Source organism: Onychostoma macrolepis, chromosome 25 (assembly GCF_012432095.1).
Source record: "Onychostoma macrolepis isolate SWU-2019 chromosome 25, ASM1243209v1, whole genome shotgun sequence".
Taxonomy (NCBI): domain Eukaryota; kingdom Metazoa; phylum Chordata; class Actinopteri; order Cypriniformes; family Cyprinidae; genus Onychostoma; species Onychostoma macrolepis.
Window position 1 is genome coordinate 16,021,403 of NC_081179.1, and position 13,966 is coordinate 16,035,368.

The 13,966-nt window shown below is 36.9% G+C and overlaps 1 protein-coding gene across 3 annotated transcripts; it reads right to left on the bottom strand.

Annotated features, from left to right (window-relative positions):
* Positions 1-264: 264 nt before the first annotated feature.
* On the bottom strand, positions 265-13,515 carry acsbg1 (acyl-CoA synthetase bubblegum family member 1). 3 transcript variants are annotated; one of them, XM_058766958.1, is made up of 16 exons: positions 12,988-13,515; positions 7,327-7,514; positions 5,912-6,016; positions 5,031-5,086; positions 4,623-4,894; positions 4,405-4,493; positions 3,522-3,642; positions 3,355-3,435; positions 3,130-3,279; positions 2,871-3,047; positions 1,911-2,089; positions 1,584-1,817; positions 1,269-1,486; positions 1,022-1,161; positions 693-939; positions 265-582 (listed from the first exon to the last, which is right to left on the bottom strand). In XM_058766958.1, exons 3-16 carry the CDS (start codon positions 5,971-5,973, stop codon positions 506-508), a joined length of 2,103 nt encoding a protein of 700 aa, XP_058622941.1. In that variant the 5' UTR covers positions 5,974-6,016; positions 7,327-7,514; positions 12,988-13,515; the 3' UTR covers positions 265-505. The 3 variants fall into 3 exon arrangements, with proteins under 3 accessions (XP_058622941.1, XP_058622943.1, XP_058622942.1); XM_058766960.1 differs by lacking the exon at positions 5,912-6,016; XM_058766959.1 differs by lacking the exons at positions 7,327-7,514; positions 12,988-13,515 and having other exon boundaries at positions 5,912-7,296.
* Between the last annotated feature and the right edge of the window lie 451 nt (positions 13,516-13,966).

A 13,966-nucleotide genomic window follows, 5' to 3' on the forward strand; every position in this document is an offset into this window, starting at 1 on the left:
GTGGTAAATCCGTTAAAAAAAGTGAATATGTTTCACATTTTTTATGTTTAAGCTTTTACATCAGCTATGAACTTTGCATTATGGTTAACAATTAATATAATTCAAACAGTTCTTGACCTTTGCTGTCAATTGTGAAATGACTGTACTATCAAGACATGACTGTGGATGGAATATATACGTCTATTTTTATGGACAAAACAAACCATGTCTTTATTTTTACAGAGCACTCATACTGCATAAACTAACATTACCATACACAGTAAATCCATAGACAAAGCTCAAAATTTATTTTTAAGATCTGTTCAAAACGTACAGGAATATTAAACGTATCCAATTTACATGGAAGACAATTAACAGTATGTTTATGGTAGATATTAAAAAAATAGGGCACTTAGTGTTGTTAGATTAAAAAAAATAATAAAATCATTAAAAACCTAATTTCAACAATATGATTGGCTAAAAAAGCAACCGTATCTTCAACAGAGATGCAGCCTGTCGAGGTTGTCTATTCTCTGTAAAAACTCTCTATTTCATCTTGATACATCTGCAACACCACTGGGCGACGTAGTTTCATTGTAGGACCTGAAAAGTAACATAATTCTATTATCTTTTGGAAATAACTATTGTTCCAGTTTCAATAGAAGTAAAGATCCATCAGAAAATATATTATTTTTATCCCCATTAGCACTCACCTAGTTCTCCTCCAACAATTGAGAAATCTTTCCCTAATATGGTCCATTTTTGAACGCGCTGGGCATTTGAGGTTGCTTTTGAGTTGACCCGTGCGATGCCCTCTTCAATGGACTGGTACACTATCTTGTCTTTTCCTCCAATGATGTCTGACACCTTTGTCGATTGGCTACCATGCCGCTGACAGAATTCCACAGCCTCCAAGCTAAGAATGTCCGTGGGTTCTGTAGTCTCTGGATTGATTGTGCACTATCAAAGGAAAGGAATAATAGATTAACCTAAACGGTTTTGAAGTTATTGAAGCCAGAGCCTTTCACAAGCCATAGTTTACCTTTAGCGTTAGCAGCATGGACAGAAATTTCCTCTTGTCTCCAATCAGCATGGCATTGCTGATGATTGGCAACTCCTGTTTTACAGCATCCTCTATGGGAAGTGGGGGAACATTCTCTCCTCCAGCCGTGATAATAAGCTCTAAATGAAAAGAGATTGAATGGAAATGTCATTTTAAGCTAACCTGAAACCAATTATAGCATCAAAGCTAGTAAAAAATATGTAGGATTCAAAATAGCATCCTTTACCTTTTATTCTTCCAGTGATGTAAAGGAAGCCATCTTCATCTACCTTTCCCATGTCTCCAGACCGGAGCCATCCATCTTCATCCAAAGCCTCCTTTGTTTTATCCTCCAGGTTGAGGAATCCCATGAAGACATTACGGCCCCAGAAACACACCTCTCCAATGCCATCAGCATCTACGTTTACTAGTTTGTATCGGCAGCCCGGAACCACTTTACCACAGCTAGAAGAGTTTTGGGAATTGTTACACAGTGAGCTTGTTGATTATTGGCCTTCAGATTGAAGGTACTCAACCTTTAAGTTGAGGTAAGAAGGCTTGCCTTGAAAATCGGTATGCTTTAGGTCCAGACATGAAGTGGGGTCCTGAGCTTTCACTCATCCCGTAGGCTTCGTACAGCCGAATGTTGAGGCCGAGGAAGAACTGAAGAGTTTCACTTCCAATAGGTGCTGCTCCCGAGAAGAACTTCACACAATTGGAGAAGCCCAGCTCAGCACGAAGCTTCTGCAAGACCAAACTGTCTGCAAGAGTGAACAGGAATGACTTCTCCTCATCCCTAATTTCAAGAAAATGATCATAAAAACATAAGAAAACTTTTAGATAACTTCAATGTAATGTGGACAGTGATATACTTTAAAAATTTACATACTTCGTAAGCCTTTGATTAGCCTCCAGACTAACAGACATGGCCCATGTCACCAGTTTCCTTTTCATGTATCCACACCGTGAAATGTCTTCTTTGATCTTTTCCATAATTTTCTCCCAAACACGAGGAACGCCCATGTGGGCTGTAGGGGTTACCTCTCGAAGAGTGTCTACTAAAGTCCCCTAAAAGGTAACATAAAATTTCAAGTAAACAATGTAGAGTAGAATTTGATCTTTTATAACATTTGACAGTGCTGTAGTAGTCTGAGTCCAAGATCATACGCCCATGAACCTTTACATTATGACCACCTATTTAATAACCGGTAGGACCTCCATTAGCCCATATAACAGTGGACATGCAGCGAGGTGTTAATTTGACGAGGTGGCGATAGGTCCCCTGGGGTAGCTGCTACTATAATGTCAACAGCAGGTCCTTCACTTTCCATACATTGAGGAATGGTAATGATGTAGTGTGAACCCGCTTTTCCAAGTCGATGTTGGACTGGTTGAATTTGGAGACCAAAGCATTAACAGAAATGTACCATCATGTTCCTTGAACCACTCCTTGACAATTCTGGCAGTGTGGCATGGCGCATTATCCTGTTGGTTGCCATGAATGGGTGCACTTGGTCCTCAACGAAGTTCAGATACCTCATAGCTGTCAGGAATTGTGCTATTGGGATAATGGTGCCCCAACAAAACATTGCCCACAGCATAACCGGGAACTGTGTCCACCCAACAGTGCATCCAGGTGCCACAGCCTCTGTTGGTAACCGGCGTATCTGCACTCAGCCATTACAGCATCTAAAGCAGGCGTTCCACCTTCCAGCAGAGTGTGTAAGATTGGTAGGAAGTGTATAAGAAGGGCAGGCGTATTGGAGCTAAACTCTGCAGGAAGGTGGCTCTCCAGGAGCAGAACTGACTGGCCTAAAGCTAAACAAAAGTTATGTTCTTAAACATTTACCTTTAGAGCATCTGGCTGAGCAAAGTTAACTTGCTCCCCCCACTGGATCCCTGTCCAGAGATCATAGATCTGGGCGGCAATATGGCTGAGAGGAAGGTAGCTGACCAGAGACTCTTGCCTGATTTCAGCCTGCTGTATATCTCCAGCTCTGCTTGCATGGTGGGCTGTCCATGTGATCTATAAGCGTCCAGAATTTAAAACTGTCATTAATCTGCAGCAAAACATTGCTGCTATATTGGCATTTTCCATAGTAGCTTACGTTATCATGGCTTAACATCACTCCTTTTGGTGATCCGGTTGTCCCAGATGTGTAAATAAGTGCACAGCACTGATTGGCTTTCTGACTACTGATGACTTCATCTAGTTCTTGATCAGAGACCTCCAGTCCTAGTCCCATGAACTCTTCCCACTGTTCAAAGACAAACAGTTACGGTAACTTTGGCCTACATGCTAACTCAGAGAGATCTCTATATCAGACACTCACCGAATAGAGATTGGGCAACTTCTCCTTCAAAGATCCAGAATACTGTACTATGGCTTTCAAGTGTGGAAGCTTATCCTTTACCTAACAAGACAAACAGGAGTATTAATCAGCTTGCTCGTTGAGTATGAGGAGGTCAGTTTGAGAAAATAAAATAGACCAAATGGTACCTGTAAAATCTTATCCAGCTGCTTTTGATTTTCTACAACAATGACATTGGCTCTTGAGTCTTTAGCAACATAGAGGCAGGCATCTGGTGAGTTTGTGGTGTAGATACCCGCCATTATACCCCTAGCACAAACAAAAATATAGATGTGAGGGCAGTGATCCTAGACTCAATACTCCCTTCCCACTTTAACAAGTTCAATTAAGGTTGTATTTGATGTTAAAGGCCCCTGCAACATCTTGACCAATGTGTAAACAAGCTTTTTACACTTTGATTGTTAACCCAGGGTCATTTTTAGTAATCCTGTTCCATGTTTCACATTAAGTACATTTACATTTACTTTAAAAGTTATATTTGTATGCTTTTGTGATATTTGTGAAGTCAGACTAACAGACCAATTGGAATAATGCAACTGTAGCTTGGCTTCATCCAGCATGTATAGTATGCACTTGGTCCGCAACGGGGTCCTCAGGGGTCCACTTCCCTGCAGAGAACCTTAGCTACAACCTGGATTAAACACACATGCCTGCAACTGCATTAATCCTAAAGACCTTGATTAGCTTGTTCAGGTGTGTTTCATTAGGGTTGGAGCTAAACTCTGCAGGAAAGTGGATCTCGAGGTCCAGAGTTGAGGACCCCTGGAATAAACAGTATGTTAATTAGAATCCAGTTGGTCTCTGCATTGTGTGTGTGATCCGAAAGACAAAGGTGATGCACAGCGCGTATTTAATAATATTTAATCGCATCTGTCATGTACTTGGACAGAGAAACTGACGCTGTGGTTTGAAACCAGCTGCACCTTAATTATGCAGTACAATTCAAATTGAAAAATTACAAGTGTGAAAATTTTAAGCTTAAAGTAAATAAAAACTATGGATATTTCTCACCCTGCAAAGACAGTTCCAACGGCAGCAATAAACCACTCTGCGGAATTGAATCCCAGGATGGCTACACTGTGGAAACGCTCCAGACCAAGCTAGAATAATTTTCAAATATGACTATTATATGCAATCCGTAAATTACATGACCATGAGCTGTGCAAATTAACTTTGTAACATGAACATGTTATGTATGAATTAGTGTTTAAAAACTGCTCCATGATCACCTTTAGAAAGCTTTTGGCAGCCATTCGACTGAGGTGATAATATTCCGAAAAAGTAACTTTTTCCCATTTGTTTCCTCTTTTGCTTGCTAAAGCGGTCAGCTTCCTGTACTTCTGAACTGAGTTGGTAAACATCTGATGCACAGTGATGGGCTGTTCTGGACAAAGTTCATCCATTCTCAGCTGAACTGATCCGCTGGCCTCTGTAGTCCACAGGGATTGGGCTGGGGCCAATTCTGCACCTGCCAGAACCTCCTCAATGCTCTTTTTCTCTGCTGCATTGAATTAGAGAGCATCACAGTTCAATGACAACAAATTTGATGATGTGAACAACAGGATTGGAAGGTCAGAACATAATCCTGATCTCCAAACTCTGAATATGCTAAACAAAATAATCATTCCTCTACTTACACAATCCAGTCCCAACATCCTGCTGCAAAACCTCTGTCATGGGTGAACAGACCGAGCTGAAACACAGATTGCTGGTCTGTTAGATAGCAGTCAGACCCGGCTCTTGCTGCTGTACCCATGAATCACATGTCACAACCACTCAACAGCATTGAAACCCCCCACAATGCCACATTTGGGTTACTAAGTACTAAAGCCCCAGCAGCTTTATTGACATACGGGAGCTCACAAAATGTGTGAGTTAGTTCCCATCAGTCATGGAAACTTCTATTCTCTCTTTCACTTCAGTTCTTGACGTAACAGCCACAAGTGAGAGGGCACATTAGGTTGCTTTAAAATTGGCATCCCTACAAACTGACAGACTTGATGCTCTTTGTAAACAAGAGTGGCAGAATTGGCAGCTGAGCTGATTTCATTTCCGCTGCTCATTTTGATTCAGAGTGTGTTTGGTGAAAAGCACAAACGCCAAGGTTTTTTCCAGGTAGTGTTCTGCCAAACTATTTCGAAAAGACATTTTATATCTTATTCTTATCTGTGGCAACCATAGCTAAACACAACTTAACACAAATCCTCACAATTCTTTTAAGAACCAAAGGTGTCGCACTGTTGAAGAAAAAATCCATTTTTTGTTTTTTTTTTTTTTTTGAGAATGAAACACCACAAAATAAGCTTTACAAACTTTACTTCACATTAAATCCTCAAAGAAATAACCCATTTACTTACAATGTAAATACCTCACTGTAACATTATTTTTTTTCTTGTATATGCATTGATTTTTGATTCACATAAAATGACTCAAATATCAATGTGCAGGTTTGAAATTCAACATGATGAAGATGTCACAGTCCAACTTAATTCAAATTATATTAATCACATCCACATACCTTTTTCCAAGTTGGTTATTGGTTGGATCAGTTTGCTGGTGTATTTGAGTGCCGGTGCTCATGCTGATTGCAGGACTGGTATGAACCGTTCAAAGATGCTTGGTTCTTGGCATAATGAGGACAGAATGAAGCAATGAATGGGCCATGAGGCACCATCACAATTCTCCAAATGAAAAAACTTCAGATATGTGTTTATTTTTATGATTGATGCTCTGAGTATGTTGAGTTTCTGGGATATAATCGTAGTGAAGTTCTTTTCTTAGGTTAAGTTGGCAAAAAGTTTGTTCATTGTGAAATGTCTTTGGATGAAAACACATAGAGCATATTAATGAGTTTTTGGGCTTTCATATGCAAATTTGTTACAGTCCTTTGAATTTGTGTAAAACAACCCACTCAGATGAATTTATTTGAGGTTATTCTGACATATCGTCAATAAAATTAATTTATTTCTAATGGGATTAATTTTTTTCTATTTTAGTTTTATCACCTTTAGGAAAAGAGAGGAGGAGTCACATGTGTCCATACACAGAACTGCTCTTCTGTGAACTTTACATTTTTGTGCTTTGTTGTGTTCCAAACTCCAAAGTCTTTTACATTAAATCGAGTCCCTTCTGTTCAGTGCAACAAAGCAAACAAGCTTAAATTTATGGGTCAATTACAAATAAGAGTATGAAGAAAGGAAAAATTGATTAAAACTAGTGAAAAGTACACATCAAGTTCTCAGAAATGTTCCCTTTGTATTCATGTTAGTGTGATTTTGAAAAACAGCTAATGTTAATAATTACTCTAAATGTACAATACCATCAATAGAAGACATTTATTTATTGCTTGTTTAAAATGATTTTTTCAAGGTAATATTATTACACTAATACTAATAGATTTGGGGAATTGCACAAATTAATTTTTGATAATTATAGAAACTTAAAGACATTGTAATGAGGGTCTGGATGCTCTAATATTAGTATCTAATATTATTATATTATGTGCCCAACTGCTTAACAAGGTTTTCTTTTCTGAAACATCTAATGAGTTTTTTTCTTCATTATGATATCAGAATCATTGATCCAGCCTGGCATTTGACGTTATCTCACCAAAAATACAAAATCATCACTTTAATTGCACGTTTTAATGTTTTATGAAGAAATGAAACGGATCCAAAAATAAGAGCCAGTTACAACATGACATGACATACTGAGGTCATGTTAACCGACCAGAAGTCCTCGGCTTGCCAAACCTCACTGAATCTGTATAATGAAGCTTGTACTATAAAAGCTGTAGCTTGCTACTTTATTTCTAACCGTTTTGGGAGATATGCAAAATGCAAATTAAATATTAATAATAAGCATAAGAAAAATCAATGCAACACTGTTTTTGTTGTGTTAGTGTTTTCTCTCTTGAGAAGGAAGAAGTCTTACCTGTGTTAAAGTTACTTGTAGTAAGTGGTTCACAAGCTGCACGCGCAGGTGTTGAAATGAAAGACCCCCTTCGCCTCTGGTCAACGACGGGACGCTCGTGAGGGTTTCAGTAAATTATAGGTAAACATCCACGTCATCAAACATTTTGAGTTCACTGCCGGTGAGTGAGCTGTCCGAACTCATTTGACCTATTCATACAAAAGAACAGCCTCAAAAGAGTGATTCATTCACAATTCGGGCATCACCGATTGAGATTCATCGGTTCAGGATGTTATCAGAATTCAGAAAAGGGTTTCCAATGACAGAAACAGCGTCCCAGCAGGAGATAGCCTACATCTGAATTATACAGGCTATATATATATATATATGTATGTATACAGGAATTTAACAGACAAAACTGCCATAAAATGAATAACCGTGTCTACAAAACTCGTATTACTATATCTAAATAGAAATAGGTCTAATAATATCCAACATAATACATTCAGTGATCAGTTGTTTTGGACATTTGGACTGTTTCCACCATTATTTTATTTTATTTGTTTCATTGTTTATTTTATTTTTATCATTTTTGCTTTAAGCAAACATTAAAAAATAATAAATAAATAGCTATGCATTTCTTTAGAATGTTAAGCGCCGAAGTACTTTTCATTTAAGGGTTAATTTTCTATAAATCTTTATAAACGGTGTATTGTGGCCCTCTAGTGGCCAAAATGAGAAATAGCTGGAAAACATAAATTCATATAATAAAATCTGTCATTTCTGTATTTTAATCACGCCTCTGTTATTTCATATATGAACAAGGAAGATAAATAAAAATTAAAATAATTAGAAATAAATTAATTTGCTGTCTGCCCACTCGTTTGAAATAGATTAAAAATAAAGTAATTAGTGGCTAATGGGAATACTTTTACCATGATGTAATGAGTATATAATCTCATGCACAGTTTCGGAGAAGTAATGTAGTAATTGAAGCTTTCAGGTGATGTATAAATATCAATTTCGAAAAATTGACCCTGTATATATATATATATATATATATATATATATATATATATATATATACTGTATCTTGGTTGGTGTAGATTCGGAGTGAAGTAATTACAACATTTTATATACTTGTTATCAGATTACAGCATGAATTATTTGTGTCAGGCTTGTTCATTTTGTAGTAAATATTAATATTGGGATGGACATGAAATGGACTGAGTTTAAATAAATCTAATTTAAATGTTTAAATGTTTAATTTAAATGAGTTTTTGTTATTAAATGATCACCACATTTTGTCATTAGACATAAATTGACTTTATGGGCTATATAATACTTCAAATTTATATTCCTAAGGGTGTGTCACAAATATTAGCGTTCTGTATACAAAGCTTCTGCCCTATATTTAGAAATTCTCCTGATCAAACTGTTTGAAAAAACAATATTCCTTTTGTTGGAGTGTGTAACACATTACATTACAATACAGTTTAGCAATGACTCACCGTCACATGAGTCACACACCCTTCAGCTCACACGCGACAAAGCACAGACATTCAACAACATGTCTACATGTATGAAATGTATTCCACTTAAATAACAGGCCATTTTTTTCAGAAGCATCAATGATCTTCTTCATTTTTAATATTAACATAAAGTGATGTAGCATAATTGAGAACTAACATGATATAGCAACGGACAAGAAGAACAATCTCAACTGAATGTGCTGTTATCATTAAGGGAAAACAAGAGCTGATAAAAATGCAATGCAGATCGCTTCGAACAAAAGCGTCTCCCAAAAGTTAAAATGTAGATGTTTGATTTCAAATGTATTTAAATAATAAATAATTTATAAATAATTGGGCAAAATTTAATTTTGGAAAATTACAAATAAAAGTCACACTGTATTACTTCGATTTTCAGTGGTTTATAGCACTTCACATAACACAAAATCTTTGAAAGATTATTAGGGCATTTATTTTGCATAATTTATGTATCATATGTTCAACCAAACTATTTTAATATATAACGGCTCCCATGGGAAATATAAAAACACTTAATAAACACATTTATTAGGCTAAACTCTTAAGAAAAAAAATATATACACAGATTATATGAAGGTTAGGGGAAAGAAAATATCATAATGGCCCTTACTGACATCAAACATGTCTGTTTCTATGAACTGTCTGCTAATACATGTACCGAAATACTTAAAAACAAACAAATCAATAAACAAGCAAACAAATAAATTAATATTAGAATCACATATAGAATCATATAGAATCACAAAGAAAAATCAAGCTCTAAAGATGGAGGCCTCTAATAAATTAATTTACAAATAAATAAAATAATACAAATAAAATACAAATACAAATAATTTACAAATCTGCCCACTAGTCTGAAATATCTGTTGGATTAACATTAACATGTACAGTACATCGGTTGCACATATTTTTGTTATGTTCTCTCAACATTATTAATCTCCGTTTATGTTACCTAATTTATGTTTGTCAAATGAACATGGTTTTATGTTGTTTTTATGCTTTTTATGCCACTCCTGTTGATTTAACATGATTTTTATTTAAATGAAAGCTTTATATATGCAGTGGTGTTTCAGTAAATGTAATAAAATTATGATAAAATCTATGATAAAACCAGATAAAATGAATAACACAATAAAAAAAGCCTTGGTAAACTATAAGCTGCTTTTTAAAATAAATAAAAGCCTTTTAGCAACCTTATATTGTAGATTTTATAAGCCGTAAGGCAATAAGCAAAAATACTGTATCAAGAGTGAACAACAATATACAGAGAAGCATATTACACACATAGCTCATTAGTTTGAAATGCATCTTTTAAAATATAATATAAAAGCAAACTCCAGAACTAAAAATCGAATCCCCCAAAAATTGAATAATTGTCTCTCTGTGTCATACTCACCATACTCATACTAAAAAAAAATACTTTCTTTAAAAGTGTGCTAATTTTGAAGCTCCACTAATATACTCCTCAAAGGAATACTTCAAGGAATAGTTCACCCAAAAATGAAAATTCTGGTATCATTTACTCACCCTCAAGTTATTCGAAATCTGTATAAATGTCTTTGTTCTGCTGAACACAAAGGAAGATATTTTGAAGGTTGTTTGAGGCCAAATTGAGGCAGGTGTTGAACTTAAAGACCCCCTTCGCCGCTGGAAAACGACGGGAGGCTTGTGAGGGTCTCAGTAAATTATAGGTCAAAGTCATCCACGTCATCAAACAGTTTGATTTCTGTGTTCTGAAGTAACCTGTTAGTAGTGAGAAACCGCTACAAATGATTCAGCGGGTGAGTGAGCTGTCCGAACTCATTTGACCTATTCATACAAAAGAACCGACTCAAAAGAGTGATTCATTCACAAATGTGTCATTTTTGTGTCATTTTTTTTTTCAGTGAAACAAAAGTTATCATAGCTTTAGTGACAATGACAGGCAGTTTTAGCTTAAGATAAAAAAAAAAAAGAGTATAATCAATAATTATGAATTACAAAATTATAATAGTCTATTTGAAAAAAAAAAGAAAGACAAAAGACATTTTCCCCCACTCTACCCTAATTGAAGTAATTTAACCAACAATCATCATGCTAAATTCGTTAATTTTTGGCCTACTGTACTTATTGACACTTCATTAAAGCTAACATACGCAACTGAAATGTTAAAATACATATATTAGTAGATGTAGAATTGCATTATCTCAGATTAATGAATGATCTAAAGATCTAAGTAATATTAATTATTTGTCCATATTATTATGTACTGTAGGAAAGTCCAATTACACAGTTATCACGTTTCACCACTAGATGTCTTTAAAGTCATATCAATACACCTGTGCTTAAACGACTCATCATTCCAGCATGTGAGCATGTGATTACAGCAAGTTATTTTATATTTTTGATGAAATGAAGCCTATGTTTATCTGCTCTCAATTTGTTCATCAAGTCATTGTTAATAATGTTTTTTAGAAATGTTCTGTTTTAATATAGGGTAATAGTAATGCTTATATGCCCTGTGGGTTATTATTAATGTACAAATGTTGAGATGTGAGTTGTATACATTTCAACCAATAAATTGAGCATTGTGAATGATGATACTTAGGCTATGTCAGACCTATACCAGTCTTATTATATGGTTTATTTCAGATATTTTATTTGTGTGTCCACACCTGTTCTGTCCACATTAGTCCTAAAACCTCAAACAATCAGATCCGTCTAGCAACAAGGTTTGCACCACATATATGAATTTTGGTTGGTGTTTGTTCTTAATATATGAAATCTTATGAGAGCTGATTGGAGTTGGTTTTAAATGTCTCCTCCTCTATGTCAAGAGCATGCAACGAAACGTCCCATGGATCTTTATGTTAATTTCATGAAGGTAGAAAGTCACTGATGAGCTCAAGCAGTTTGATGGTTTCAAAGTCCGGTTTCTTGTTGGTACATATCATGGTAAGTGTGTCAGCTTGAAGATGTGGGACACTGTAGGGTAAAAACTTAAAATCCCAGCATTTTCAGGACCATGTGTGGCAGTGATGGGCAAACTTGGCCCTTCCAGGCCACTTTCCTGCAGAGATTTGATCCAACCCTCATAAAACTCACCTGCCTGTATCCTTCTAGTAGTCTTGAAGACAATGATTAGCTGGTTCAGGTGCGTTTGATTAGGGTTGGAGCTAAACTCTGAAGGAAAGTGGCCTGGAAGGGCCAAGTTTGCCCACCCCTGATGTGTGGTGATGACCGGCCTAGAAAGCAGTCTTTTCATGCAGCGCAGAGTCATGTAGTCATGAGGTAACAGCCATCAGCCACAGATGGATGAGCTGCTGGTGTCTGAGTTCTCAAGTTCTTCTCTCTCAGAAATCTTTTATTACATGCGATTCCGTAGCCATTGGTAAACACTCTGAAGAAAATCCCCAAAGATCGCACTTAGGCTCCACTCTTTTGCGGCAGGCATGTTGATGACACAGTTTTGGTAAACGGTTGTAGTTGAGTACATGATCGCTGGTGTAGTTTTAGTATCCATTTCCACTCCAGATAAACTGATTTTTTAATGTTCTTCGAGTCAAACGACTGAGTTCACATGCTGCTGCAGGGCTCTTTATACTTGACACGTTCGGACATGAGACTCGGAAATTTTAGTTCTGAAGTTTCAATTTTTCGGGATCATTTGAGAACGGGCCGCCTCTTAAAAGTACTTCATCTCTTGTGAGGTGTTCAACTACAAGTTTTCTTTAATCATACCATATCACGTTTTACATCAAATCTGAGCTCACAAGAGTTTTGTCTGTTCATAAGTTTTCATTTTCCGTCTTCAGGCATTTCTATACCAGATCTAATTCTGTCATATAAGATCTTAAAACTAAATATACAGATACAAAACAACAACAAAATAAACATTTGTATTTTAGAAGTATTTTATAGCATGAACTTACAGTTATACAGAGAACCAATATCGTTACGTAAACTTCACTCTTTTACTATTTTACTCAGCTAAGTGAGCATACAATTGTGGAGGGAACGGATATCATTAACCAAAAATAAATGCATATTTACTTTGAATTTTAGTTTAATGCTTCATTGAATGTAACTACACTTTGATTTTAAACTTGGACTCAGTCAGTTACCTATTAGAAATTAGACTGTGCTTACAGACCTTTATTTTCTTCTTCCTTCATTTACAATGGCTGATGCTGAATCTCTCTGTTGAATTACACGTCATGTGCATAATCATGGTTAGTCCTCAAGTGTTTTTTCTTCTTCTTAAATCTGTGATCCTCTGAGAAAGTCCAGACAGAGCTCAACATATCTGAAATGTGAGCTCTAACAGTCTCCGCCAACTTGACCGAGTGTCAACAACAGTTCAGTGTTGAAGCTCACTTTACGTTCACAGTCAAAGCGATACGCCGGAGCGCGGTTACCTCCGGAAAACGATTGAGCGGAGCCTCCAAGAAACTGGACTTCTCTGTCAGAAGTCTGTTGAGAGTGAAGTCTTTCTCTTCCTCATATGAATCTTTTGTATCATGTGCTTCAGCAGGTTCAGGCTTGTGTTGTGTTCAGTTGTAGCAGGTGAGTCAGCGCACAAAATCGGGTTGAGTTCAGTGCCGAAGCTCGCTCATGTTCACGGCGGGGCCGGCAGGGGTTAGAATTCGGCACAAGAGCTTCGGCACTGACCCGTCGCACACACCCGATGTTGTGCGCTGACTCACCTGCTACATCTGAGCACAGCACAACACAGGGGGTGGGGCTTCAGAAAGCTCGGTCTTGGGAGGGGTGGGGCTTCAGAAAGCTCGGTCTTGGGAGGGGGTGGGGCTTCAGAAAGCTCGGTCTTGGGAGGGGTGGGGCTTCAGAAAGCTCGGTCTTGGGAGGGGGTGGGGCTTCAGAAATCTAGGAGTCAGGGTGTCCCCCTCAGTAGCTGAAAATTAGACCGTAAATCCAGCAAACAGTTGAGATTTAACCAACCAACCAACCAATGTGGTGAGGCCATCATTAGAGTTCGACTCAAGAATTTATGAAGTCTGAACTCGAATTTGGAGAAAATCGAGAGGAATCACAATATTTCATTCTGAAGAAGGAGAGTCTGATTTCTGTAGTGAGCTGAAGCATAATTCAGATGAACATGAAGGCAGACTTCA

What these genes read in the sequence shown, in the direction of transcription:
- acsbg1 (XM_058766958.1), bottom strand. Translation starts at nt 5,973, where the DNA reads ATGAGCACCGGCACTCAAATACACCAGCAAACTGATCCAACCAATAAC. An exon ending in CTCAGCCAGATGCTCTAAAG is followed by an intron (nt 2,090 to 2,870) that starts GTAAATGTTTAA and finishes GTTACCTTTTAG; the next exon opens with GGGACTTTAGTAGACACTCT. An exon ending in GCTAATCAAAGGCTTACGAA is followed by an intron (nt 1,818 to 1,910) that starts GTATGTAAATTT and finishes TCTTGAAATTAG; the next exon opens with GGATGAGGAGAAGTCATTCC.